At 34.2% G+C, this 27,584-nt stretch overlaps 2 protein-coding genes across 5 annotated transcripts in view; one reads left to right on the forward strand and one right to left on the reverse strand.

Annotated features, from left to right (window-relative positions):
* Window positions 1-27,584, reverse strand: part of esn (espinas) — a 569,590-nt gene that overhangs the window by 70,726 nt on the left and 471,280 nt on the right. The window lies entirely within an intron of this gene.
* On the forward strand, window positions 1,519-26,591 carry LOC111501981 (neprilysin-1). 2 transcript variants are annotated; one of them, XM_074183604.1, is made up of 10 exons: window positions 1,615-1,754; window positions 6,722-6,947; window positions 14,655-15,109; window positions 15,231-15,389; window positions 15,457-15,641; window positions 15,693-15,845; window positions 15,944-16,184; window positions 18,177-18,351; window positions 22,497-22,741; window positions 24,983-26,591. In XM_074183604.1, the coding sequence occupies exons 2-10, from the start codon at window positions 6,725-6,727 to the stop codon at window positions 25,301-25,303; spliced, it is 2,157 nt and encodes a 718-aa protein (XP_074039705.1). In that variant the 5' UTR covers window positions 1,615-1,754; window positions 6,722-6,724; the 3' UTR covers window positions 25,304-26,591. The 2 variants fall into 2 exon arrangements, with proteins under 2 accessions (XP_023011692.2, XP_074039705.1); XM_023155924.2 differs by lacking the exon at window positions 6,722-6,947 and having other exon boundaries at window positions 1,519-1,754.

The following is a 27,584-nucleotide window of genomic DNA, read 5'->3' on the forward strand; positions in this document are numbered from 1 at the left end:
GTCTAGAACATCGAAGAAAGGCTGGAGATTTGTCTCTCTTCTACAGATAATTTCAAGTGACTTGGCGCATTTGATACCACCAAGAGCGGTATCTATCAGAAATACGCGACGGACTGTGGCTGCTCATAGTTTTGAGGTTCAACTCAGTTCACCTTGTACTTCACTGTTCAAGAACTATTTCATATGAAGAACGGCGTTTATGTGGAATAAACTTCCTGAATAAACTTCTAAATCCAATATGAATCAGTACTTTCGCACAGGCACCGCCTCAAGGATTTTTCTGTAGTGTTTGTGTTTATTCTCAGAAAAATATATTTCTATGGCCTCTCTGATTGTAACCTCTAGTTCTATGAAGACATTGCGTGCGTTTGAAGGTATTGTCATGGCTGCTCTCTTCTTTTCGTGGTTCCGATGTAGAACAAACCACAACTACACGGTATTCGGTATACTCTTGGTGTACTCAATACCGAATATCGTTAGAAATATACTCATATATATCACGAAAAATGATAATTGAAATTTCCTATGTTTTTATACCACTCTTACTTGTAACTAACGTTAGTGCAGTTTCGTCCTACTAGGACATTTTCAAACAAATACAATAAACTAAAATAATTAACAATTAACACCCTTAAATACCTATACAATCATAGTAGTTGATAACAGATGGTCCTTAATGACCACATTACCTGAATTTTGTTTACCTGTGACAATGTGGGTTTTAAAAATTCCTGATATATAAACAGGATAATCATGAATTTCTATTAGTGTTAATAAGTATTTCATTAAATTAACGCATGCATTTTCCTGGGATAGTACACAGATAATTAATATTCAATATCTCAACGAAATACAGTGACACAAATAATGTCTATTATAGTATAACTCATTATCTTCCTCTGGTAATTATTGAAATGACCATAGGACTGAACATTCACTACAGTGGATATTGATGTTAGAACCATTTTATGATACATTTACTGAAAGAAATCGCCTAAGAACCCAATTAGAAATTGTCAATGTGAAAAGATTTATATCAATATTTGTACAAAAAATCTATTCGTGTTTAATCTACACTGCTTGTTAGTAGGAGTGGACGATCACTTCATTTGTTTCAAGTTATACATGCCTTGTCGTAAAAAACAACTAGTGATTCTGAAATTCACATTGATATATTTATTCAATGAAAAATCTAATAGTTATCATGTAAATTTTTTGGTGCCATCATTAACATTAAAAAAGGGGGTATTTTCTGTACACTTGAAAAAGTAGTGAATACATAGTGTATCTAGATGTCTATACATCTTTGGTACATCGTTTTGAAGTAAAGTAGAGAAACAAATTATACAATGGCTCAATATTATCTGTCTTGGCGTATTACTAAGATGTAAATCCTAATGTGTCATTGGCAATGCCGAACAGTGTATAATTTCCAAGTAGATCATTAAATATTCAATGTTGAATGTTCTAATCAGAAAATGAAATACTTGTGTGGCATGACCTCTATTGGTCATAATTACTTCAGACGATTTCCCGAATACATTATTTCTAAAATTGACAGGTTTCAGATTGTGTTAGTTTGCAATAGCATGATGATAGTGACAAAATGAATGAGGAAGCATACAGAATTGAAAAATTGGAAGAAACACGCTGCAACAGAACAATTTCAATTTCATCCTCGATTTTAGGAGTGGGTATATTTCTGTGTTTCATTATTGTAATAAAAAGTGGAACTCGGAACAACAAGTACGAAGGTATGTTGAAAAAGTTTATCAGGAGTTGTTTTTGAATACCTCTTTCATTTCGTCATTTACTGATCTGTCTAAGATAAGAAGGGTTAGCGTGAGAAAAACCGATACCCGTGAAAGATATAAAGTCGTTTAAATTACATTTTATTTGAGTGATTTTTCAAGATGTACCAATTGAACGAATATGGTGATACTTCAATATCTCTGGAACTAATCGAAGATTTCCAATTTCAAAAATGCCAATGAATAATCTCTTGAATATAAACTTTCACGGTTTACAATTTTCTAATGCTGGTCTGGCTCTATTTAAGTATGCTCTGTTCAGAAAATGAGGTGAATATTTAATTTTTCCAAAAAATATGAACGAATATGGTGATACTTCAATATCTCTGGAACTAATCGAAGATTTCCAATTTCAAAAATACCAATGAATAATCTCTTGAATATAAACTTTCACGGTTTACAATTTTCTAATGCTGGTCTGGCTCTATTTAAGTATGCTCTGTTCAGAAAAATGAGGTGAATATTTAATTTTTCCAAAAAATATTCCTTTATAATTTATACCACGTAAGAATACGTTGAAACTGCCTATCAAAATGGAAACTAGTAAAGTGGTACATTAAATTGCCAAATATTCGTATGAGAATCTTTCCATCATTGATATTGTGAAATCAAGGCGAATAATGGCACATTCTCCAGCCTAACATTTGTTGCAATTCTTATACTTTTTAGATGTTTGCATTTTCATTTTAACATTTACTTTTTTCGCATTTCATTTTTACATATTACCTTTTTACATTCTTACATGATTATATTTTTACATTTTAACATTTCCACAACTTTTAATTTTCATAAGTTGAATTGTTAAATACATTTTACTCGCACTGTTCTGATTCTAAATGTGAAACAGTAATACCCACGCCGAGGGTGTCCTGAATTTATTCAGATTCTTCAAATTGTTATTGACTGATCCTTGTACAGAAAATTGAATAAATTCATATCATTATCATCATTATGATTATTATTTATCAATTTATATTTTGCCCCCTTTAAGATAGGACCTTGTACCAGCATTTTTTCCAATCCTCAAAGCAGCCCTTGTATGCAATTTTTTGGGTACGTCTATGAGCTCCATCAGCGATTCGGTTTTTATCTCCTCAGTCGTCGCAAAAAAACGCGACTTCTTGGGAACAGAAAAAAAATTTGCAGGGGGCAAATCTGGTGAATTTGGTGGCTGAGACATGACTACTTGTCAAGAAATTCAGAACAAGCGATGACGAGTCAGCGGGTGCGTTATCGTGATACAAAAACCATTATTGGTTTTACCGGAATTTTTTTGTATTGTTTCTCGTAAATGGGGCATAAATCGGTACTAATGGACTTTGGTTTCGATGTCATTACGATATACCCAAGATTCGTCACCAATCATGATCCTTTTAAGCAAATCTGGATCGCCGTTTCCGCCATTTAACAATTTCTGAGCGACGTTTGTTTTTGGGTCAAAATTCAGCAATTTTGGAACGAAGTTAGCTGCTTTTTTCATAAACTACACCTCACGATTTGATCTCCACAAATTTATTTGAAAAATATATTACGACATATTTCGCTAACACATTAGCTTCTTCAACAGTGATTTGAATACTACAAGTTGCTTTTCACGCTAATATTTATATACCAGTCGGACGGTAGCCGGTCGGTTCGACGTGGGTGCTTTGTTCAGTCAATCAAATCAACCGCCGGGTTGGTCGCTGGTTCAAGCCCCAGGCAAACGATCGATTTGTCACTTGTTATCGTCCAACCCGTGTTAGGAATCACACGTTGAAAGGTAAGACCTCGTTAGTCCTTAGCTGGCACAAGTTTTGACTTCTGAGGGTTGTTGTTCGTGTGAGTGCGACAGCTGGTTAACGGAAAAGCAATTAGGAAGTTAGCTGCCACAGGTTTCATGCCCAAAATGTCCGAATAAATGATAATAATAATGATAATTTCTCTTTAGGGCAGCTGCCCGAGCAGCTGATGAAGTCGGTATAGTTTTCGACACTGAACAAGGTGACCACAATTCTGTCACCGGGTTGGAACCCGTTAAGCAAAAAGCTCAGATGAAAGTAGCTGAGATCACCTTACTTCTGCGGAAACATAAGGATAAGCCAATGCATGGGGTCTTCTTCAATAACATTGGAAACCTTGGCTTATCAAAGCGCCTGACGTTCGCTTTTCTTAGGTCGAGTGGTCTGGAGTCGGAAACTGAGGGGTTCATCATGGCTTGCCAGGATGGTGTCTTCAACACCTTAGTCTACCGCAGTCACGTGATGGGTATAGAGGTTCCTGACACAAGGTGCAGGGCCTGCCGCGAGGCGCCCGAGACCCTAATGCACTTGCTATCAGCATGTCCAGCATATGCGGTCTTGGCCTGACATAACGCGGCCCTAAGACTGCTATATTACCATCTACGGCACTTTTACGGTATTGAGAGGAACCGGTGTTGCCGGGGGATATCAAATCCGTTGTGGAGAACGAAGTGCCGAATTTATTGGAACTATTCGTTCTCCACCCTCAGGCTCATACAAGCTAATAGGCCTGATGTAGACCACCAGAGCAAAACGATATTTGTCGTAGAGTTTTCAGCTCCTGGCGAGACAATATCGTCAAAAAAGAGGAGGAAAAACGGATAAAATATCAAGATTTTCTCTTCGAATTGCGCAGACTCTATCCAGATCACTCTGTCAAGATGGTTGTTCTGATTATTTGGAGTCCTTGGCGGAATGATGCCCTTTCTACTCTCGAATCTTGAAATCATACCGGCTTGCCGCACTAAGGCAGAAATCTTAGCCCCACAGATGCAGAAGGCTGTCATTCATGGTTCACTGCGCTTGCTCAAGGCACATGATTCTTGAACCCAATGATCACTCACCCCACGGTGTGGGGAGTGGTCACTGGTTGATAATGCTGGCGCGCCCTTTCGAATGTATCGGGGCTTCGGGGGATAGGGCCTGACCAGCGCACACTACGGTGAAAAAAAAAATAATAGCGTTTTATTCATTCTATTACAATAATTATCTTAAATCTACTAATCAGAAAATGAATGAAAGAGAAAAAACCACAAGAGAATAAATCCGTGCGTGGCATGAATTCTTTGTTCAAACATTAAACGTGAACAATCCTCTAAAATACAAACGTTGTTCAGATCTGTTTAAATATAAAAGGATGTAAATCTAAACGATCTAATAACAAACCAAATGAATCTTTGTTCTGACATCTAACATGAACATCATCCAAATACAGATATTTTCTAATGTCCTTCAAATATAAAAATAAATAAATCTAAAAATTATTGATACTAGAAGATTAAAATTAACCAAAGACCAAACAACTCAAAGTGAAATAAGATGGTAAAAGCTTCAGTCAACTCACATTTCTATAATATTGAATTTTTATATCAGATTGAGGGAAAATTTTGGCTCTAAAATCACATTAGAACAATTACATCAGAATAATTACATCTGCAGATTATATTATGAGCAACACACCATGCAAGTCTATAACATACTCTGCTTGTAGCTATAAAGCTTTCTAGTGTTTCCAACGGAATAATGAACAGCCAAGTTCTGATTATTTTGTTGAACATTTCGTATGAGTTGATAGTTTTGAGTTCGGATGGTAGCTCATTAAAAACTTTTGGTGCAACATTTATGTCCTTTCATTTTTATTTTTCTGGATATCAGGTGCGGAATGGGTATCAACGAAGATTTATGTCTATACTGCCTCGAGAGGATCGCAAAACCGAATATCTGACTTACATTCATCATCGTCGTTTCTCGATACAAGCTACAGGACGGATATTCTTGCAACTTTTCATATATCATTTTAAGAATGCACTTTTGAATTTTCTGTAGATTATTGATGAGTGTATTTGAGGCTCCTCCTCATGAATTTCGTAGCTTGAGCCAACCGACATGCCGATCCTCAACAATCCTTTAATAGTGATTTGACGATTCTGCATAACAATGTCCTTCACTTTCTCACTATTTTCATGGGTTGTTGATGTTCTGCGGCGTCCAGGCATTGTCATCCAGAGCTAGCGTCGTCATTCACATATTCTCGACCTTCTGTGAACAGCATGTATCATTTCAAAACATTTTTCTGACTCAGAATACAATCACCGTATGCCACTGTCAACATTTCAAGTATTTTTGGGCACCTATACACTCAACACATAATTTGATGTAAATTCCTCGATTCATTTTTTTCGGTAACAGAAAATGGCTGAACATGCAAAACACTTAAGGTTTTGGTTGGTTTCCAAGTTTTGCCGAGGTCTTCGTTGGTTGCAATAACCAAACGTTTCTCCTGCAACTGTGGCAGGTATCTTCAGTGAAGTGGTCAAAATACTGTTCTCGACTTATCAACTGAGTACTTCAACTACGCCACTGAAGATGCTTACCGCAGTTGCAGTTGAAACTTTTGGAGATTATAATCAAAAAAGACCACGGCAAAACCCGGAAACCAACCAAAATATTGGCGTCAGTAGTGAAAGGCAAAATTCCCATGAAACACCTTCAACTTGTATGCCTTTCACCAACAAACTAAACACGCTAAACATCCGGAACTGTGTATGTATCTGCTATTCAATGGACTGGATACATGAATGAAAAACATGAAAAAAACTAGCTAAACAACCAGAGAAATTTTGATGTGTGTAAAACATGTTCGTTCTCTCTTGATGTATCATCCACAAAAAAGCAAGAAGAATCATCTGATAACATTTCCAGAAACTGAATTATGTAAGAAGTTTAAGAAACTGGCCTCAGAACTGATTTCTGAAGTACACCAATTTCATGACGTGACGTATCTCCAAAAAAAGGTTCCATTGAAATTCTCTGAAATTATGATAGTGAACAAATCTAAAATTTCACTATTGCTCAAGCTAGTCTTCACCTGTTCTGAACGACTCTCATTATACGCAGGTTTTATTTTAGGACATGCTTTATGAGTCTATATTTACTGACGCAAGGAAACCGCAGCATCATCCAATAAAGTCGTCCCTAATTTTCCAACTGATTAGTGAATCACCGACAATGAACGAACCTCGGGAAAAAACTTGGCGAGAGAAAAGAAATGAATGTCTTGTAGTGCTTATAATTGTATTCGTTGTGCTTCTCTCTACTTTCATCATCATTTTGAAAGTGACGAGATTTCGGAAGGGTAAGAGTTTTGAACAATTAACAATACCTAATGAAGAAAAGATGAAAAATTAAAAATTGGTGATTAGTGACTGGGTGAATTGCTTGGAATGAAGGAAAAAAAAATATTTTCCGCTATTTCACAATGAGGATTCGATTTTTATATCGCTTTTCATTATCAATGTTAGTTGAAAACTGTCAACCCAAATCTGTTCATTGATGCTGGTTTGAGAAGAAAACGGAGTATATTGCGAAATTTGCCGTTACTTCATGGGAAAAAGATGTCATCGTCTATACTTCTAGAAAGTGTGGTGGTCCATTTTTATAAGTGGAAAACAAACAATAAAATTCTTTCTTCTTCTGATATCACAACTGAGCTATTCAAAGACATCATTCAAAGACATGGAAAATGAATCAATAACGTTCCTCATTTGGTTATTATAAATCTCTATTTTTATTTCATTTTATTGAGCAACTGTCAATAATTTTAGGCATACTAGTGTGGAGAATATCAAAAACTCACAAATTCTATTCTCGGCATACCCTTGTTTTCATTTTTGGTTTCGGATGAGTATCGTTCACGTTGAATGGAATTGATCGAGCGGATTTCAGAAATGTCTACATAAATATATAGAAATATAATAAATATAGTGCGTCTATTGATTGTCAAGATGGACCAATTGCTAACGCCACAGTCATTTGAAATAATAAAATCATTCAGCCGATGGAAGAAACATTTTATTATTGCAAAAGATGACAAAAATTACTACTTATATTATTTGATATTTCAAAGATTTACATACGAGTACATCTGACATGTATAAAGGTATTTTATTCGGACAAAAATGACCCAACACGAAAAAAAATGCCAGACGAATGCGGCTGTAATGAAGCTCCAAAATAATGTTATAGTGACGTAAAAACTCCAAATTTCTGAGTAATTGACATACAACTGCCATTAAGAATATTAAAAAATTGAATCAAATAGATACCCGTTAAACTACATTTTTAAATTATACAATTACCGAGAAATTGGACACGTGTTGAACAATTGGACATTATTGTCCTACAAATCGCCTATCGATAATTTTTGTGATAGATATTGTGATAAATTAACGAATTAACTGTCTTAAACAAATTTATTTCCAACAATATTTCACTAATCACAAACTGATTTACAACACGATTAACTTTCTGAATTGCCCTCTTGGGTAGGGAAGCCGGGCCTATATAATGAAACGGTCCTTTTTAGAAATCTGTAATCAGTTCCGTACTCGACTAGAGTTTTACCGGCGGTTGCATTCTTTCGCGGTGATGTCATGTGTTTGTTCGCTGAGTCGGCCGGCATATCGGTTAGGGGTGGGTTTAGATTCGGTACATTGCCCCCTTCTTAAAGACGTTTCGCTCCGAAATGTCATCCTTGGCGTGTGTGGATACCTGCAAGACTCTCCATATTTGCACTGTGAAGTTCGATGGGAGTAACACTTCACAATGTTCATTCTCGGTCGTGGAAGATGGTTATCGCACACCAAAATCTTGATGCCGCTGGATATGAATATCGTTTCCAACATGCTTCTCACAATTCTCCAATCCAGCCTGTCGAGCCCAGAGGTTAATTTCGGGATTGCCAAGTCCAGAAGATTCTGGCCTAGTATTGTGTCCCTCAGTCTGGTAAGACTCCTCCAGATATCTTCATAGGTCGGTTTGTCTTGAGAATGCTTTTTGGTCACCAAGTGGAGAATATTTCTCTGACCCTTCTTAAACTGTAGCACTTCCCCGACATCTGGATTCTGTTCTCGTGAAGTTTGAAGCTGACCAAATTTCTTGTTGAATACCACAGTGATACCCTTGGACATTCGGAGATCCTCTGCCTCGCAGTGAGCTATTACGTAATCAACTGGAACCTTGAAAAGGTCTCGTGGCTTTCCTTGAGTTACCACATGTTTGACCTTCTATCCGTTAGAGTATAAAGTCATCCCACTTCTGACACCAATTGTAACAAATTTATGATATCATTTCATTTATTGTATTGAATCTTTATATACGGAAGTGATTTGAGGAAAACTTTCACTGAGGGTCTTTATTAACGCGAAGATCGCAAAACAATGATTTTCAAAAAGTTTTTTGTGCGCGATAATCTCAGGAACATTTAAGTCGATTTGGGATAGGTTTTCACAATTATGTTTCAGAAAGTTTCACTTGAAATTCAGTGTCTGAATTTTTTTAATGAATTCATCAATGGAGAAAGTTTTGTCAGTTCGAATAATAACGTCAACATTTGTTGAATAAAAAATAAAATAAGAATACAGTTCAGTTGATTTGGCTGAAACTTTAGTGAACTATAATGTTTATGATTTGTACTATGTATCAACAAATTTGGGAAAATGCCCTCGACCATTGCTGAGTTTCTGAACCTCCGGGAAAAAAAGGAATAAACAGGTCAATGTTTCAGAAGGACTTCTGCTTCTTTGCTAGCAGAATCAGGAGCAAATATAAGGGATACTAAGAAGCACGGAGGATGGAAGTCTACAAGAGTAGCTGAGTGTTACATCGATCAATCTATTATAAAAAGGCTATTGTTTAAAGAGTAATCCCAACAGATAGCTCCAGCGTTACAGCATCGCCCTCTTCACTTCAGGAATTAAATGTTAATGCTCATGAAATTGTCAATTCAGGTAGTTCAAATATATTACAAGGCTCTTCAACATCGCAAGGCATTAATATCAGAAGTTGTCTAATTCTATTTTTCATATTATTGTTCATTAATAATAATAATAATAATGTAATTTATGTATATAATACATTTGTAACAGAATTTAATTGTATCTATTGTTCATATAAAACTTCCTTGAAAATTGAATAATTAGGTTTTGTTTATTTCTATTTGGTCGAGGAAAATCGTGTTAAAATATTTTTAACACTAGTGTTGAAAATATTTCCAACACGCTAAGTACTTTTAAGTACTTTGTAAACATCATCTTTCAATACGTGGAAACATGTCTGATGAAACCCAAAAACTGAAGTGTTCTCAAAGGATTTCGCGGACAACAGGTAAGTTCCAAGTTAATTGACAAGTTAGATTTTAACCAGAGCTGAAAACAAATATTTTCCAAACTATATAAAAGTAATGTAATAATATATTCAAGAACCCACTTATATATCAAGGAAAATAACTCTTTCAATGCTAAATTCTTCAGCTCAGCACATGTTCAGTATAATTGGATAAACAACTCAAGAGTAGTCTAAACACCGTGTATTTTATGTAAACGCAATGATTAAGTACGAATAAATATTTGGGAAACTTCATGCAGTAGGAGAACAACAAAATACTAATTAGGAAGAACAAGTGAGAGGATTGAAAAAATAAATATTATTCAGTGAGTGCGTATACTTACACTGGGTGTAAAACAGAAGCATTGTGAGTTGATATTACTGATTATTGGAATGTTGGTACATTGGAAAAAAAGCAGCAGTTTTTTATGCACTTTTTGGTTTTTACTTCTTCAATAGTCGCAAAACGCTATCCTTTCACGAATCTCTTCAATTTTGGAAAATGAAAAAATAGGAGGGGGCCAAATCTGGAGAACCTGGTGGCTCAGGCAAAAGATTACAATGTTGTGTTTCACTAAAAATCACGAATAAGCGATGACGAGTGGGCGGGTCCATTATTGTTTTTTCACAATACCGGAAGTTTTCTTCGTATTGTTTAAAGAAAGCGGCGCATAACTTCAGAATAATACTCCTCATTGACCGTACGGCCATGTGGCAATAATATACCCATTTGTCGTCATCAGTTATGGCTTTTTAAAGCAAACCTGGATCGCCGTTGACGTCATTCAACAATTTCTGAGCGAGACTCATGCAAATATTTTTTTGGTCAAAATTCTTCAATTTTGAAACGAACTTTAAAGCCACACGCTTTATGCCTAAAATTTCCGAAAAAATTGCATGGCATGAGTCAACCGATATACCGACATCCTTAGCAACTCCTCCAATAGTGATTCGATGATTCTCTATAACAATTGTCTTTACTTTCTCAACATTTTCCCCGTTTGTTGAAGTCCTGGGTGATTGTACTCTGACTCATAGTACAATCACCGTATGCCCAGACTGATTGTACGGAAGTATTCGATTTTCTTCAAGAAAAGCTCTTACTTGACGGGAAACATTTTTCTCGAATATTTTAGAGAATGAGGACAGAATGCTGATAGGGCGTAAGTCACCGAACATGGTAGGTGTTTTTTTGGGATTGGAATTATATTAGCAACCTTCCAAATATCTGGAAAAATACCCTTTCTGAAGGACTCGTTGAAAATATGTTTAACTTCATCAATACAGTGTGGTATCACTGAAGAAATCATCTTGATATTTATATTGTCAATACCCAAAGCATTAGATTTTATTTTTTTGATAGCAGTCAAAATATCATTATCACATATATCGGTAAGGGAAAAGTTCATAGGACCGTTCAATTTATTATTATTGTAGAAGAAAAGAGTGTATTTACTATTGAATGTCCAGTCACGTTTAAAAAATAGTCATTTTCTTCAGGTCTACGTAGTTCAATTGGCAGGCTATTGGTTTGCGAGGATGATTTTCTAGTAACACCCCAATCTGCAAGATTTCTCCATGTTACTTTTGAATTTTTTTATATTACTTCAAAACAAATTGTATACAGTGTCACCATTAAAGTGCGCACCATATGGGAAAAGTTTCAATGAAGTTTAACTTCGGCACTTGTTTGTGCTTTAAATTCAACTTAAAATGATGCGGCCAACTGCGAACCACTGACGTTCAGTGTTTGTCAAATTCAACTTTTTTTTTGAAAAAAATTGAAAAAGTGCATTTCTAGATCGAATTTAACAAAAAATTACTTGAAAAAGTTGTGTCTACGGCAATTTTATATCCATATGCCAAATTTTATGCAACTAGGATAAAGTTAACGTTATGCTTATTTTTGACAGATATCCCCTTTATTTTAAAAAACAAGTTCGGTTAATTGTCATCAATTCATGTATACATAACAAACTCATCATAGACTTTAACTTTTCTGATACATTTTTACTCATACAGACATTTTTACAGAGAAATTAAAAATTTGCAAGAAAAATTTTAACATGACTGGTGCAAAGTTTCAATCACTTGGCTATTTTCTTAAACAAACGTCAGTACCTTCAATTTTGAAAAAGCAGACACAACTCAAAAACTGCAATAAGTATTAATAAAATTACTAGAGTTGAAATAACATTAAAATTTCAATATTCAGTATTTACAGATTATTTATAAACACTAACTAGGGCGGTAATGATGCTTAATCCGGTTGAATAAAATTTTTAAGTAGGTCTTGACAAATAAAATGCATGCTATGGTATAGTCAAGTTGTTGATTTACTTGTCAAATTTTTAACAGTTATTGTTACAATAATGTTGTCTCTTCAGGAAAGAGTAGAAATACTTTTAATATGTGGTGAGAATACACCATACCGGAAGGTAGCTAACATTTTTAATGAACGGCATCCAGGAAAAAATTTTCAAGATACTACTGTGTCAAGGATAATGTCGAAATTCAGAGAAACAGGATCCGTAGCCAATCAATTTGAGAAAAAGCACACTCCAAGTAAATATGATGAGGAGGCCCAACTTAACATTTGTTTAAAAGTTATTGAACACGGGCAAACGAGCATAACCGATATTATAAAAAATACCGATTACAAGAGAGAAAGTGTTAGAAAAATTTCATTAAAGAATACATTTTGGCCTTAAAAGCCAAACTTTATCAACACATTAAAAAAACGAGATTTTGATGTCCGTTTTGGGTTTTCATTCTGGTTTCAAGGAGAGAGAGAAGAAAATGTAAAGTTTCCTTATAAAATTTTATGGACAGATGAGGCAACGTTCTCTTCAAATGGAACGGTAAGTTCTCAAAATTGCCGATGGTGGGCCCAAGAAAATCCCAATTTCACAGTTAAATGTGGTGATCAGTATTCACTCAAAACTAATGTATGGTTTGGGATACTTAACGACCAAATAATTGGGCCATTTTTCTTTAGGGAAAATTTATCATCCGTCGGTTATCTCAACCTTTTAAATAATGAGGTTAGTGAAGTTTTAGATAATATGCCTTTAAATATTAAATACGACCTATGGTATCAACTTGATGGCGCACCAATACATCACACGGTTGCTGAAAAAAAATCCCTCCAACAAATGTTCAGAGGCAAAGTTATTGGACGTAACTGGGAACATTATTGGCCACCTAGATCACCCGACTTGACGCATTTAGACTTTCTCTTGTGGGGTTACCTGAAACAAAAAGTGTACCGAAGTAGATCATTTACTGACATACAACATCTGGAAAATACCATTCCCGAGTGCTGTGCAAATATAAATCCCCGATTTATTGAAAATGCAGTTACAGATGTTACTAGAAGGACCATAATTTGTTTCGAACGTGGGGGACGATATACTGAAATGTAGGCTATAAGTGTTTGACAACCTCATTTAAATCACTAAGTAATTTTTTGTACCCATTTGTATTTTCCATAATATTATTGTTGTTTGAAATTTATAATAATAATAATAGTTCTATCGAAATTATTTGCATTTTTTTTAGTTGCCTCTGCTTTTTCGAAATCAAAGGTTTGTTTAAGAAAATAGCCAAGTGATTGAAACAGAGCAAATTTTTTATTTCTCTCTAAAAATGTCCGTATAAGTGAAAATGAATCAGAAAAGTTAAACTCCATGATGAGTTTGTTATGTATACATGAATTGATTACAATTAACCGAACTTGTTTTTTAAAATAAAGGGGATATCTGTCAAGAATGAGCAAAACGTTAACTTTATCCTAGTTGCATAAAATTTGGCATATGGATATAAAATTGCCGTAGACACAACTTTTTCAAGTAACTTTTTGTTAAATTCAATCTAGAAATGCACTTTTTTAATTTTTTTCAAAAAAAAAGTTGAATTTGACAAACACTGAACGTCAGTGGGTCGCAGTTGGCCGCATCATTTTAAGTTGAATTCAAAGCACAAACAAGTGCCGAAGTTAAACTTCATTGAAACTTTTCGAAAAAAAAAAGTTTCCCATATGGTGCGCACTCTAATGGTGACACTGTTTATATATATATATATATATATATATATATATATATATATATATATATTTATATATATATATATATATATATATATATATATATTATATATATATATATATATATATATATATATTTTTATATATATATATATATATATATATATATATATATATATATATATATATAATGTTTTTTCACGTTTTACTCCGTCACTTTCACCAACAAACTAAACGTACTAAACAACTTAACCGCTGAAACTTTGTACCAACTATGTTGGTACGAGTGTACAAACATAGAAAAATATAAGAAAACGCTAATCGATTTACGTAGGCCGTGAAATTATAACATTTACCTCATTTTTTAAACAGACCGATGAACAGTCGGTTCTCACTTGAAAAATAACTATCCTATTTCAATTCCCAATATGTAAATGTTTGTAAACAAAAGACTAATTTTCACTTTTGAAACAATTTTCATGATAGAAAAGAAAGTGATAAACTTTATAGAATGATTATCTATCAATACTCCATCCAGTTTCAATAAGGTTTGATGTTACGATTCCTTATATAGAAAACTATTTCTTTAGAAAAATATCAAAAGCAAAATGTTGATTAAATATTTCATTCCAGATAAAAGCTGCATTACCGAGGAATGTGTTACGGCTTCAGTATTTCTCGCTGATACAATCAACAACAAAAGCGACCCCTGTGATAACTTCTATAATTTCTCTTGTGGAAGATTTGAGGAACAGTCAACTTTAGAAGAAGCCCAGAATCGTGTTAATGAAAGTTTGAAGTCTCTAATTACGAGCAGAGTCAATAAAGATGATTCAAGGTCAGTCAAATTACAGAAGAAATATTATACAGCTTGCATGGACCAAACGGGAATAGAAGAAGATGACAATGAAAGTTTGAAAACAATATTGAACGAATTGGAAGGATGGCCATTATTAGCGAAGCATTGGAATGCCTCTTATAACTGGGGACAGATAGTCGATAAATGTATCGAGCTCGGCCTTTATTACGATTGGTTCTTGAATATTCACAATGAACCCACATTTAACGGAACGTTTGATACATTGGAAGTGAGTTTTCATGATTTTTTGGAAATCAAACTTTTAATCTAATGAAAGATCAGTACAGATTTTCGTCAGATCACATCTACTTTGATTAATCAGTTTTACGAAACATGTACTTTTTTTTCAGATAAAACCCCCTGACAACACAGTTTATCTTTCATCTGAACTCAGAAGAAACTATAACTTGCTGATCGAAAATGTGGAGAACATACTTAGTTTCCCTGAAAATGATGTGGATTCGAAAGAAATAAACGACTTGATTGATTTTGAAATGGATTTGCATCAGGTGATTCAGAAAAGTGCTTAAAATACAATATATTCAATGTAATTTTGACTATTTTGCTCTTTTTCAGATCATTGTCGAGTCTGCAACTCACTCCACCGAAAGTAGTATATCTGAGCTGAGAAACAGATTTCCGGCAATACCATGGAAATATTTGTTGAGGAATGTTGTTGTGGACAGTAAAACAAAGATAATCAGTAATGTCAATATTTACATACCAAAATTGCAAATTCTTCTTAACAAAACACATATTAGGTAGAGAAGTTCACGCACTTGTTAAAACCAGACTCACTATTCTCATTTTAGGGTCCAGATGAACTATATATTGTGGAAAATAATTCAATCACTCTGGACTTTTCTCTCTAGTGATATCAGGAAGGCGTTTGAAGTAGATAGAGATCTGAGGGATCAGAAAAATATTCGGAGATTCGAATACTGCTATGAAATGACAAATACGGTGTAAGAATTACATGCAGAAATATGATTTCTTAAGAAACTAGTCAGTGATTTTACTATCAGAAAAATAGAAAAGTATCGTATTTATATCTTTCTTTCAGATTTTCATACGTATCTGAAGCAGTGTATGCAAGACAATACACAGGTGAGAGGAAGGAAGTCGAAAAAATGGTAGAAAACATAAAAAATGTTCTGCACGATCATATCAAATTAACAAAGTGGATGAATCAGAGTCATCAGGAGTACGCTATTTCAAAATTGAAAAATTTAGAAGTCATCATAGGAGCTCCAGATGAAGCATATGATGAAGAACAATTTGATGAACTATTGGGTACAGACAAGGTAAAGTACAGAAGCTTGCCTTTGACTTTTTTTGTAATTTCTAATCATTTTGATCTCATAAATTCGAACAAGTATGAAATTAGCAGCCATTTTTCAGCGGCCGTTTTTATCTAGCAGTCAAAACATCAGAAGCTACGGTAATGAATGAAATACTATCTTTTTCATTAAATTCATATATAATGTGAGATTGAACTGTACTACAATACTTTGCTCAATTCATCAACTGAATACCAAGAAACGGTATATTTCGAGGTAGAATTAGTTAATGGTTTATACTAGAAAACATTTTTGAAAAATTCGGTTTATATCTTTGAAAATAATTGAGCAGGATAACATTTGTTAGAGATCCATCGAATAAACTGAAGAACAAAATACCAAGAGGTGATTTATTTGGAAGCCGTCTAAAAGGCTTGAATAAAATTTTCGAAAATTCCTTTCATATCTTTCTAAATGTTCATACAGGTTAATATTTGGTATAGACACTTTGCATTGACCGGAGAACAATATGCCAATAGATAATTCATTTGGAAGTTGTCGTCCATATCTGAATGAAATTAAAAAAAATAGTTCATATCCTCAAAAATGTTCAGCCGGGTTCATATTCGGTATGTTTCCTGAAGACAGAACATAAAAAAGCAAATTTTGACAATTTGGGAAATAATAATCAGGAGAAATTAGCGATGACAATCAACGAATATGAAATAATTGATGAAGCGAAAGTTATTGATATACTAACCATTCAGATACTGAAATCCTGCACTAAGCTACGCAAGTGACAATATATAACAATTCAAATTATATTTTTGACAATTTCATTCATGTATGAACTATATTTCGAACGGCTGCCAAACCAACTTTTGGTACATTATTTTTCGCTCTATTCGAAGTGTCTGCACCGAAGAGATTGGAAAAATTCAACCTCATACACAAGTCAATAAAAATATTCTCGGACAGTCAAGCGGCGTTGAAAGCTCTTGGCTCCTATCGAGCAACGTCTAAATTTGTAGCAAATTGCCAAAAACGACTCTCCTCGATAGGAAGACTCAACAGATTGCCTCTGGTCTGAATTCCTGGCTATACTGGCCTGGAAGGCAATTAGGCCGCTGACTCCCTTGCAAAAGAAGGGTGCTGCAAGTAGCCTCATTGGACCAGAACCTGTTTTTGGCATCTCTTTAGGCTTTGCCAAACAAAGATTGAACACCTGGAAGGCAAGAACATTTATGTACTTATGGCAGAATCTTCCAGAATTGGCTCACTCCAAGGCCTTTATTCACCCTTCGAAGCTTGATACCAAACAGTTGTTGGACTAGAGTAGGGATGAACTACGATGTCTAACAGGCCTTCTTACAGGGCACTGTCATTTTAATAATCATATGCAGAGACTCGGACTATCGGAAGACACTGAGTGTCGCTTCTATTTGGAAAATGATGAAACAGCAGAGCACATACTTTATGCCTGCCCCGCTGGGGACCGAATCATGTTTTTAGAGTTCGGTAGAACCGTACTCTTACCATCTGACATGAAAGACCTCTCACCATACAAACTAATGGGTTTCGTTATGGAACTGGGTTTATTTAGTCGAGTGTGAATAAGTGTGAGCCAGAAAAAACCCTTGTGGAGGGTCGAATAGACCCACTCACTTTGGACCTAACCTAACCGAATGAAATCCTGGCCGATCATTTTCAAGGATATATTCGGAAATTTTCAAGATTTCGTTCAAGTATGAACCATTCCATAGAGGGCTCCCAAATGAATAATTTTTTGTTATATCGTTATTCGCTGTATTCAAAGTGTCAGTACCGACTAAGAACCTGGTTAAACCCTCTCATAGTTTCGATTATTGGAGTGAGTGAACTATTTGTTGAGGTTCAATTTCATTAGACATTTTAAATGAAATAATTTTCTATTTTATTTCGACATTTAAGTCGTACAGAAAGCTAAAAATAATATTTAGTGAAAAAATTTTATTATTTTTATCCATCTTTTTTCAGATTGATATTCTTCTCTTGAATAACACATTGGACATAGTGAGAGCAGTTGACAAGAGTCGAGACGAGTATAATTTGAATTTTCTGAAGAAGAAAGTTAATTATGTGGATGCACGTTTCTATCAAGGCATTGGCAATATCCAAGCTACAAAATATATACCGGAAAAAAATACGATATGTGAGTTTGTGTATTTTTAAGCATTTGATTTTCTAGATCAATTCATACTAATATTGCTGGTGCTGAACAAATCAAAGGAATTTTTATCGAATATTCTTCTGAAAGCACACATAAAAAGTTCAAATGTATAGGTCCTTGAAATAATAATTTCAATAAGAGAGAGAATTCATGAAAAATTGATGTTTTTGGGTATGATTTTGCGATGTAGAATATCAACGACCAATCATACATCACTTTTGTTAAGCTAGCAGAACTACCTTGAATTTTTATATTCATTCACAGGTTATAATTTTAGTCAGAATTTATGCTGATTTTGTCTTTATTCAAAGTGGTTCTGCTGGCTTAACATGAGGGTTTCAAATAATCAATGTTTGGTTGAAAAAGAACAACTAGTTGAGTATTCAGCCTAGTAGCCTAGTAGCCTTTCTGATTGTTCTCTAAGTACAGCACATCTTTGAAAAGTCGCTAAAAGTCGCTACGAATCAAGTTCACCAGTTTAGTGTACATTTCAAATATGTTTGTGATTTATTTCAAATGCATTATTTGAAACTGTATTACATATATTTTTTGTTTTGACTCAAATATTCAATGTTTCTCTTATGTTTTGAAAATGTATTTCTGTATTTCTGAACTTCATCGTTTGTAGTTTGAGAACAATTGTTATTTTATGATTTGTAATCTTCTTATAGTAGCTTTTTTGCTATAGTTCTGAAGAATATAAAATATAGTAATATTTTGTTGTTACTACAATAAACTACAATCCATTTAGAACCTATTTCAGAACTTTTAGGCACATTATTAGTCGTCCTTCGTAGTTAGAATAATCAATAGTGCTTTCTCAGTAACCGATAAGACTACAAAAAAATGAACATTGCAACATTTATTAGTATCGTTTGTAGGTAAAGTAGGCTAAAAAAAAGTAAATTTTTTTTAATGCGGTTCCAGCGTGACGGAGCTCGACTACTGGCTGTTCGCAAACCTCAAAAAATACTCACTGGTAAGAAATTTCGCTCGGATGAAGAGGTTATTGCTGAAACTGAGGCCTATTTTGATAAATCTTTCCACAACAGTGGTATTGAAAAGTAAGAGCGGCGCTGGAATGTTTGTGTGGCTCTTGATGTGTGGCGTTGATTGATAAAGTCAATTTTCAACAAATAAAAAACGCATTCCTTTCTTAGTACAGTTTCTAGTTTCAAATCAACAATATATATATATATATATATATATATATATATATATATATATATATATATATATATATATATATATGTATATATGTATGTATGTATATATATGTATATATATATATATATATATATATATATATATATATATATATATATATATGTATATATATATATATATATATATATGTATATATGTATGTATGTATGTATGTATATATATATATAATATATATATATATATATATATATATATATATATATATATATATATATACATATATACATATATTAAATTGGATAATGTTAGCAGTATATATAGTAATTTACTAGAACTACATCAAAAACATAATAATAATGAAAGATGTATCAATCAATAACTCTTTCATTACAGTAAAAAATCATCAAATCATCATACCCATTGAAAAATGACATTTATGTGAAGGTATGACATTTGTCAAACCCACAAAAAAAAATCGTATACATGTTAACTTTTATGTCAATTCTATCTTCAATTTATTGTTTTTCACTCATTTTTACTGTAAGTATGATTTGTAATATTATTCAAAGGCGAAAATATTCAAAAATCATTAAATTATAGGCCCTGAAGAAGCTTCCCATTAGAAGCGAAAGCTTGGCAAAGTAAAGCAGAGTTTGATTTTTGATTTTTTGACTGAGAGACCCTGTTAATCCATTTTACCATACTATATACATATATATTGTTGATTTGAAACTAGAAACTGTACGGGCCGAAAAGAAATATCTTACTTTTCAATACCACTGTTGTGGAAAGATTCATCAAAATAGGCCTCAGTTTCAGCAATAACCTCTTCATTCGAGCGAAATTTCTTACCAGTGAGTATTTTTTGAGGTTTGCGAACAGCCAGTAGTCGAGCTCCGTCACGCTGGAACCCGCATTAAAAAAAATTTACTTTTTTTTAGCCTACTTTACCTACAAACGATATTAATAAATGTTGCAATGTTCATTTTTTTGTAGTCTTATCGGTTACTGAGAAAGCACTATTGATTATTCTAACTACGAAGGACGACTAATAATGTGCCTAAAAGTTCTGAAATAGGTTCTAAATGGATTGTAGTTTATTGTAGTAACAACAAAATATTACTATATTTTATATTCTATAGCAAAAAAGCTACTATAAGAAGATTACAAATCATAAAATAACAATTGTTCTCAAACTACAAACGATGAAGTTGATTGTAGCTGAAATGAGATGTCTGTAGTTACCATGAAAAACATTATAAATGATTGAAATTGAATCGAGTATTTTTCAAGTGCATTAGAAGTGAATCAAGAACAAAATTTTAACTACAAACGATGCTGATGAATGTAGTAGATTTCATTTTCTTGTAGTCTCATCAGTCACCAAGAAAGCACTATTGATACTATTCAAACTACGACATACGACAACAATGCGCAAGAAAGGTGTGTTTAATGGTAACTAAAAACATCTTGTTTCAGCTACAATCAACCCCATCGTTTGCAGTTTGAGGAAAATTGTTATTTTATGATTTGAAGTCTTGTTATCGTAGCTTTTTTGCTATACTTCAGAAGAATATAAAATAAATTAATATTGTGTTGTTACTACAATAAACTACAATTAATTTAGAACCTATTTCAAAACTTTTCAGTGCATTATTAATTATATTCCGTAGTTTAAATAATATCAATAAATAATAAATAATATCAATAGTCTCATCAGTAACTGATGAGACTACCAAAAAATGAACTCTATTACAGTCATCAGCATGGTTTGTAGCTAAAATTTTGTTCTTAATTCACTTGATGCACTTGAGAAATGCTCGATTTTATTTCATTCATTTTTGATGTGTTTAATGGTAACTACAAACATCTAATTTCATCTACAATCAACTTCATCGTTTGCAGTTTGAGGACAATTGTTATTTTATGATTTGTAGTCTTGTTACACCAGCTTTTTTGCTATAGTTCAGAAGAATATAAAATATAGTGATATTTTGTTGTTACTACAATAAACTACAATCCATTTAGAACATATTTCAGAATTTTTTGGCACATTATTACTCGTTATTCGTAGTTAGAATAATATCAATAGTGCTTCCTCAGTAATCGATAAGACTACAAAAAAATTAACATTACTACATTCATTAATATCATTTGTAGGTCACGGTCATGCTGGAACCCGCTACTGTGAGCCAAATCTGGCTAATACGGTGGATGTGAGAACAATTTGAAGTTCAAGTCATGTAGTTTGGCCATTTTTTGATTGACTTGTGACACAACTTGTAACACACTGCGTTGCCTTGATGAAACAATTTTTTTTCAACATATGCGGTCGTTTCTTTGCAGTGTCGGTCTTCAAACGCTCCAATAACGCTATATAATATTCACTGTTGATGTTATTTCCCTTCTCAAGATAGTCGATGAATATTACACCACGCATATCCCAAAATATCGTGGCCTTTCTATCCGATTATTGTGCTTTCAGGCGTTTAGGACGAGATTCACCAGTTGCTCTCCACTCATATGACGATCGTTTTGATTCCGGAGTGAATTGATGGATCCGTGTCTTATCCGATGTCATATATCGACGCAAAAATTTGGGTTTGTTATGTTCAAACATGGCCAAAGACTGCTCAGAATCATCAAGACGTTCTTCTTTTTGATCAACAGTGAACTTGCGTGGCATCCACTTTGAAAAGAGCTTCGTCATAGTCAAATGCTTATGCAACATAAAGTCAACACGTTCATTTGATATTTTCACAGTTTCAGCTTACACACGCAATATTACTTTTCGAAATTTTGTAGTAAAACACATGTTACGGTTTCGTAAACTGTTCAGTGAATATCTCACAATGGACTGTTACTTGAACACTTTAATGTCGAGGAGAAATATTTTCGTTTGAAGAGAAAATGGATTTCGAATGAAGATTCTGATGTTACATGATTATTTACTTTTTCAGTTTTACCGGCCGCAATTCTGAATGGAATATTCTATTCCAACGAAAGACCAGTTTCTTCAAATTACGGAGCGCTTGGAACGATAATCGCTCATGAGTTAGTTCATGCCTTTGGAATACTGGATATCCTGAGATATATCGGTGGAAAAGAGTATATAGTATGGTCAAATTCCACTATCGATGCATTCTTCAAAGCTACCGAATGTCTTCTAGATGACTGTAATGAATTCAGCAATAATATAACTGAAGTGAGTACCTATCAATAGGATATTTACGCATGACAAAGTTCAAAACTCTTGCCTTAGACATATAAAATGTTTTCGTAGACGCTAAAGAATTTAAAATGAACTGATTACCGCTGGATAGTTGAATATGGAAAAGAGGAGACTTTTTCATGCTGCTTGTTAGTTCTACAGAGATATCAACCTGTCTAGGAACCTATGCGACTGTATTTCAAGAGGAAATTTACGCTATTGACTTGTGTGCGGAGAGATTGGAAGAATCCAACCTCACACGCAAGTCATTAAAAATATTCTAGGCCAGTCAAGTGGCGTTGGAAGCTCTTGGCTCTTATCGAGCCACGCCAACGTCTAAATTGGTAGCAAATTGCCAAAAACGACTCTTCTCAATAGGAAGACTTAAAAGATTATCTCTGGATTCCTGACCATACTGGTCTGGAAGGCAATGAGGCTGCTGACTCCCTTGCAAAGGAGGGTGCTGCAAGCAGCTTCATCGGACCAGAACCTGTCGCTTTAGGTTTTGCCAAACAAATATTGAACACCTGGATGGCAAGAAGATTTATGGACTTCTGACAGAATCTTCCAGGATTGGCTCATTCCAAAGCATTTATTCACCCTTCAAAGCTTGATACCAAACAGTTGTTGGACTACAGTAGGGATGAACTACGATGTCTTACAGACCTCCTTACAGGTCACTTTCATTTGAATCATCATATGCAGAGACTCGGACTGTCGAAAGATAGTGTATGTGGCCTTTATTTGGAAAATGATCAAACAGCACAGCACATACTTTGTGCCTGCCCCGCTGGGGACCCAATCAGGTTTTTACAGTTCGGCATAGCCGTTCTCTTACCATCTGACCTGAAAGACCACTCACCATACAAACTCATCGGCTTCGTTGAGGAGCTGGGTTTATTTGGTCGAGTGTGAATAGGTGTGAGCCACAATAAACCCTTGCGGATTGAGGTGGAGGATCGAATAGACTAACTCACTTTGGACCTACCCGAACCTAGTCCTACAATATAAAAATTACAAAAACTCTTTTTATTTGCATCGTAAAATCATAGTTTGCTCTGATATTCATAATGTAAATGTATGATTCAGTGGTACACCAAGGACTCTTCCACACGGGGAGCTTCACATCTCTCGCTCCTATACGGGAGCGTTTATCACCTCTACCTACCGCTCATTCACATAGGAAGCCATTTTCAGTTTCTGACTTTTTGGACTCAGTCGTAGAATGGATCGCATGCGAGCTGTTGCCAAATGCTTTCTCTACCGTCGACACAAAGTTTGACGACAGAAAAGCCAACGATCAAGAATGTTGTGGATACATCCAATCAACCAAAAACAGGGATGGATAATGGTGCGAAATCTACATTGAGCACCTTGCAGACTTCCACCCAACTTTTTACGACTTCATTTCGATCCTTATACATGTCAAGACTTTTATCCCAAAGAGTGGGTAGGTTGTAGACATCACTGACTAATAGCTCCACATAGTAATCTGACATGATGACTAGTGTGGACCGTTAACTAGGAAGAGCCGTTTTCACTCCTCGTGTGGAAGCCCCCACACATCTTTATGCATTTTGACCCCTTTAACCTTTTTTTGTGGGGTTCTCGAGAGTCGCAGCTGTATGCAAATGAGCCACAAACCACAGCGGTCCTCGGAGCCAATATAACCCATGCCAAAGGTCAAATTCAGTCTGCTTTATGCCAGAGAAGCTGTAGTGAACATTTGAATGATGTTATATTCCACACACGATGGCATATCTTTTTGGTCAATCCAAACTTTTTTTTCTTGATTCTTTTTCTTGTTCTTTTTTCTAGAATAACTTGAAACGTTCATTCATGGGAGGATGTGTAATGATGCTTTTACTTTGATAAGGTTGATAAAGTTATGGCAGAATTTAAGGGGTTGAGTGGAAGAACATTTCAGTCAAGGTATTTTCTCCAAATTTATTAGCTCAAGGTCACAAATATGAGGTGTACTATTTATGTGAGAAATAAAGGCGATTATTATTATTATTAGGAGTAAAATTACTTTTGAGTTTTGAAGGAATCATTCAGAATACGTTGGGCTGAGAGTCCATTCTTCTGTATAGAGAAATATTGACGTTTGAGGATCTTCTACAATGGTTTAAATTTTATTTTCCTCTCTTAGTTTAGAGTTAAATGAATCGCTGTATCCATTGCTTGCTTCGTTATCTTTCAACACAGATTGTTCACTCGACTTTTAATTTTCAGATAAATTGTGAAGGGGCTTCAGACGAGAATTTTGCAGACTATTCATCCATTAATCTCTCCTACGAGGCTTTCAAGAAAGTAGAAACGTCCAGCAAAGATCAGCTACCTGGTTTGGATTTTACCTCCGCTCAAATATTCTGGATAAGTTATGCTTTGACGATGTGCGACAACTTGCCAGTCAACAACACAAAAAAATCAACGCACATGCAGCCCTTTCAGAGAATAATAGGGTCATACAGAAATTCCAGATATTTCGCCAACGATTTTTATTGTCATGAAGGCACTAATATGAATCCCGCGGAAAAATGTATTGTTTTATGAAACTTTTAAGTTTGAAATTCAAATACAGATGAGTCATCACTAGTACAACCTTCAGCTGAGCTCAACATAGCAGGAAAAAACCCTTCAAAAAGTTTATAATATGTATTTATGAATGACGTATACGTGATTATTTATAAATGGAATACTCTAGAAGATAAATTTATTATATATTGATTTTTTTACCCGTTTCACAATCACTTTCAATTTTCATCAGATCAATTTGTTCGAATGGTAGTATAATAAAAAAAAAATGAAAAAACAGAAAACAAAACTTTCTATTTTTCGTATATATCATATTATGTGATTTGAACAAGTCATCTGAGACAGGTTAACGCCTGAACTTGGAAAGGTTCAGTGGCAAATTGAATGTTTCCATTGACTTTTCTTCAGATGTAATAGATATGAGCAGTTATGCATCAGACAATGTGGCTCCTTGTCATTATAATCTATATGCACTTTCAAATCACAGTGGGACTACTTACAACGGACATTACACAGCATATTGCAGACACCCATATAGTGGCACATGGCATGAATACAACAATTCACAGGTGTTCCCAATTTCGCCAAAATCAATTGTGAGCAATGAGGCATATGTCCTCTTTTATGAACATGAGGGAACGAAGCAGCACCTTTGATGTGTTTTTTTCTTCTTTCCTTTTTTCTTTCTTTTTTTTAATAATCTTAGTTTAAAAAATTTGTTTAAAATCTGTTTTTCCGTTAACCAGTTGTCGCACCCCTACGAACGACAACCCTCAGAAGTCGAAACTTGTGCGAGCTAAGGATTAACGAGGTCTTACCTTTCAACGTGTGATTCCTAACACGGGTTGGACGGTAGCAAGTGAAGATCGATCGTTCAGACTAGGGACTGAACCACCGACCAACACGGCAGTCAATTCGAGTGAATGAACAAAGCACCCACGCCGAACCGCTTGGCTACCGACTGACCGAAGTTCTTTGAATTGATTTGTATTTCTAGTTGTGTCACTTGGAATGATTCAACAAATTCCATAATTTAAGTGACGAAATAATTTGGGGTCAGATAGCTTGCAATATACCATCATTCGACTTGAAACAATTCCCAGTTTCATATACCCAGAGAACTAGGGAGTCCTGACAGAGAGTGGAGAAAGATATTTAGTCAGCAAAAATCCGCTCAGTCAACATAAAAAACAATTTCAATATTCCACATGCTCAGAAAGGAAATCCATAAAGAATCAGTAATATTCTTCACTTACCAAAAACTACTGAAAGTGCTAAATTATTCATTAAAACCTCAGTCTTGAAATATTTCGTTTTATTTGAAAGTAATAAGGATCACCACAGTTAAACAATCATTTTGGTTACAAAAATTTTTCAGAATTCTGGTAACACCATCTCTAAGAGGACCCCGAGTTCAGTTAAAGTAAAGAAAAACTTCACATATTACTAGGTGGTTGTTACCGATAATCAAGTGCTTTCCTTTGAAAGGATCTATAGAATCCTCGAGCGAATTTTCTGATTGACTCAGCCGTTACTTGAAGAAAATTCATAGTAATTTTACAAACTACACCTAACGATTTGATCTTCATAAATTTTATTTTATAAAATATCACAGCTAGCACACCAGCTTTTTCATAGTGAATAACATACTGAAAGTCAATTCTTAACTCTAATTTGTATATACCACACGTAATTACCTACACTACCTACTCAGGTATTTCTTCGATCATAATTACCTAGAACATCTACTCGACTTTTATATATCCAGGGCACATCCTCAAATCATGATCACCTATAGAACATATCAAATTCTACATCAATAATTCCATGTTTTTAAACCTTCATTTTCTATGTGTAAAATTTTTAAATATCCATTGTTAAAGATACGATTTTCATGTAAAAGATGATTTGGACATGCTGAATATGTTTTCTTATTCACATATCTCATATGATGTTCCTGGATGCGATTTCCTAAATTTTCTGACAGATGGACCAATATACACCCTAGGACAAGTTATTATTATATTTATGATTTCTTGAATTTGGATATTTTTTTTTACTATTTTCAACCAACTTTCTCAACCTATGCTACATGCAATTTCAATAATATATATAATATATATGATATATATATATATATATATATATATATATATATATATATATATATATATATATATATATATATATATATATATATATATATATAACCATCAGCTTGATTGCTGAAAATCAAAAAATAAATGGATTAACCTTTCTAGATTTCATATCATTTCTAGAAACATGTGGATTCGTTTTC

This window comes from Leptinotarsa decemlineata, unplaced genomic scaffold, assembly GCF_025532065.1.
Source record: "Leptinotarsa decemlineata unplaced genomic scaffold, Ldec_3_MD MMD2_tig00026340_RagTag_RagTag, whole genome shotgun sequence".
NCBI lineage: Eukaryota > Metazoa > Arthropoda > Insecta > Coleoptera > Chrysomelidae > Leptinotarsa > Leptinotarsa decemlineata.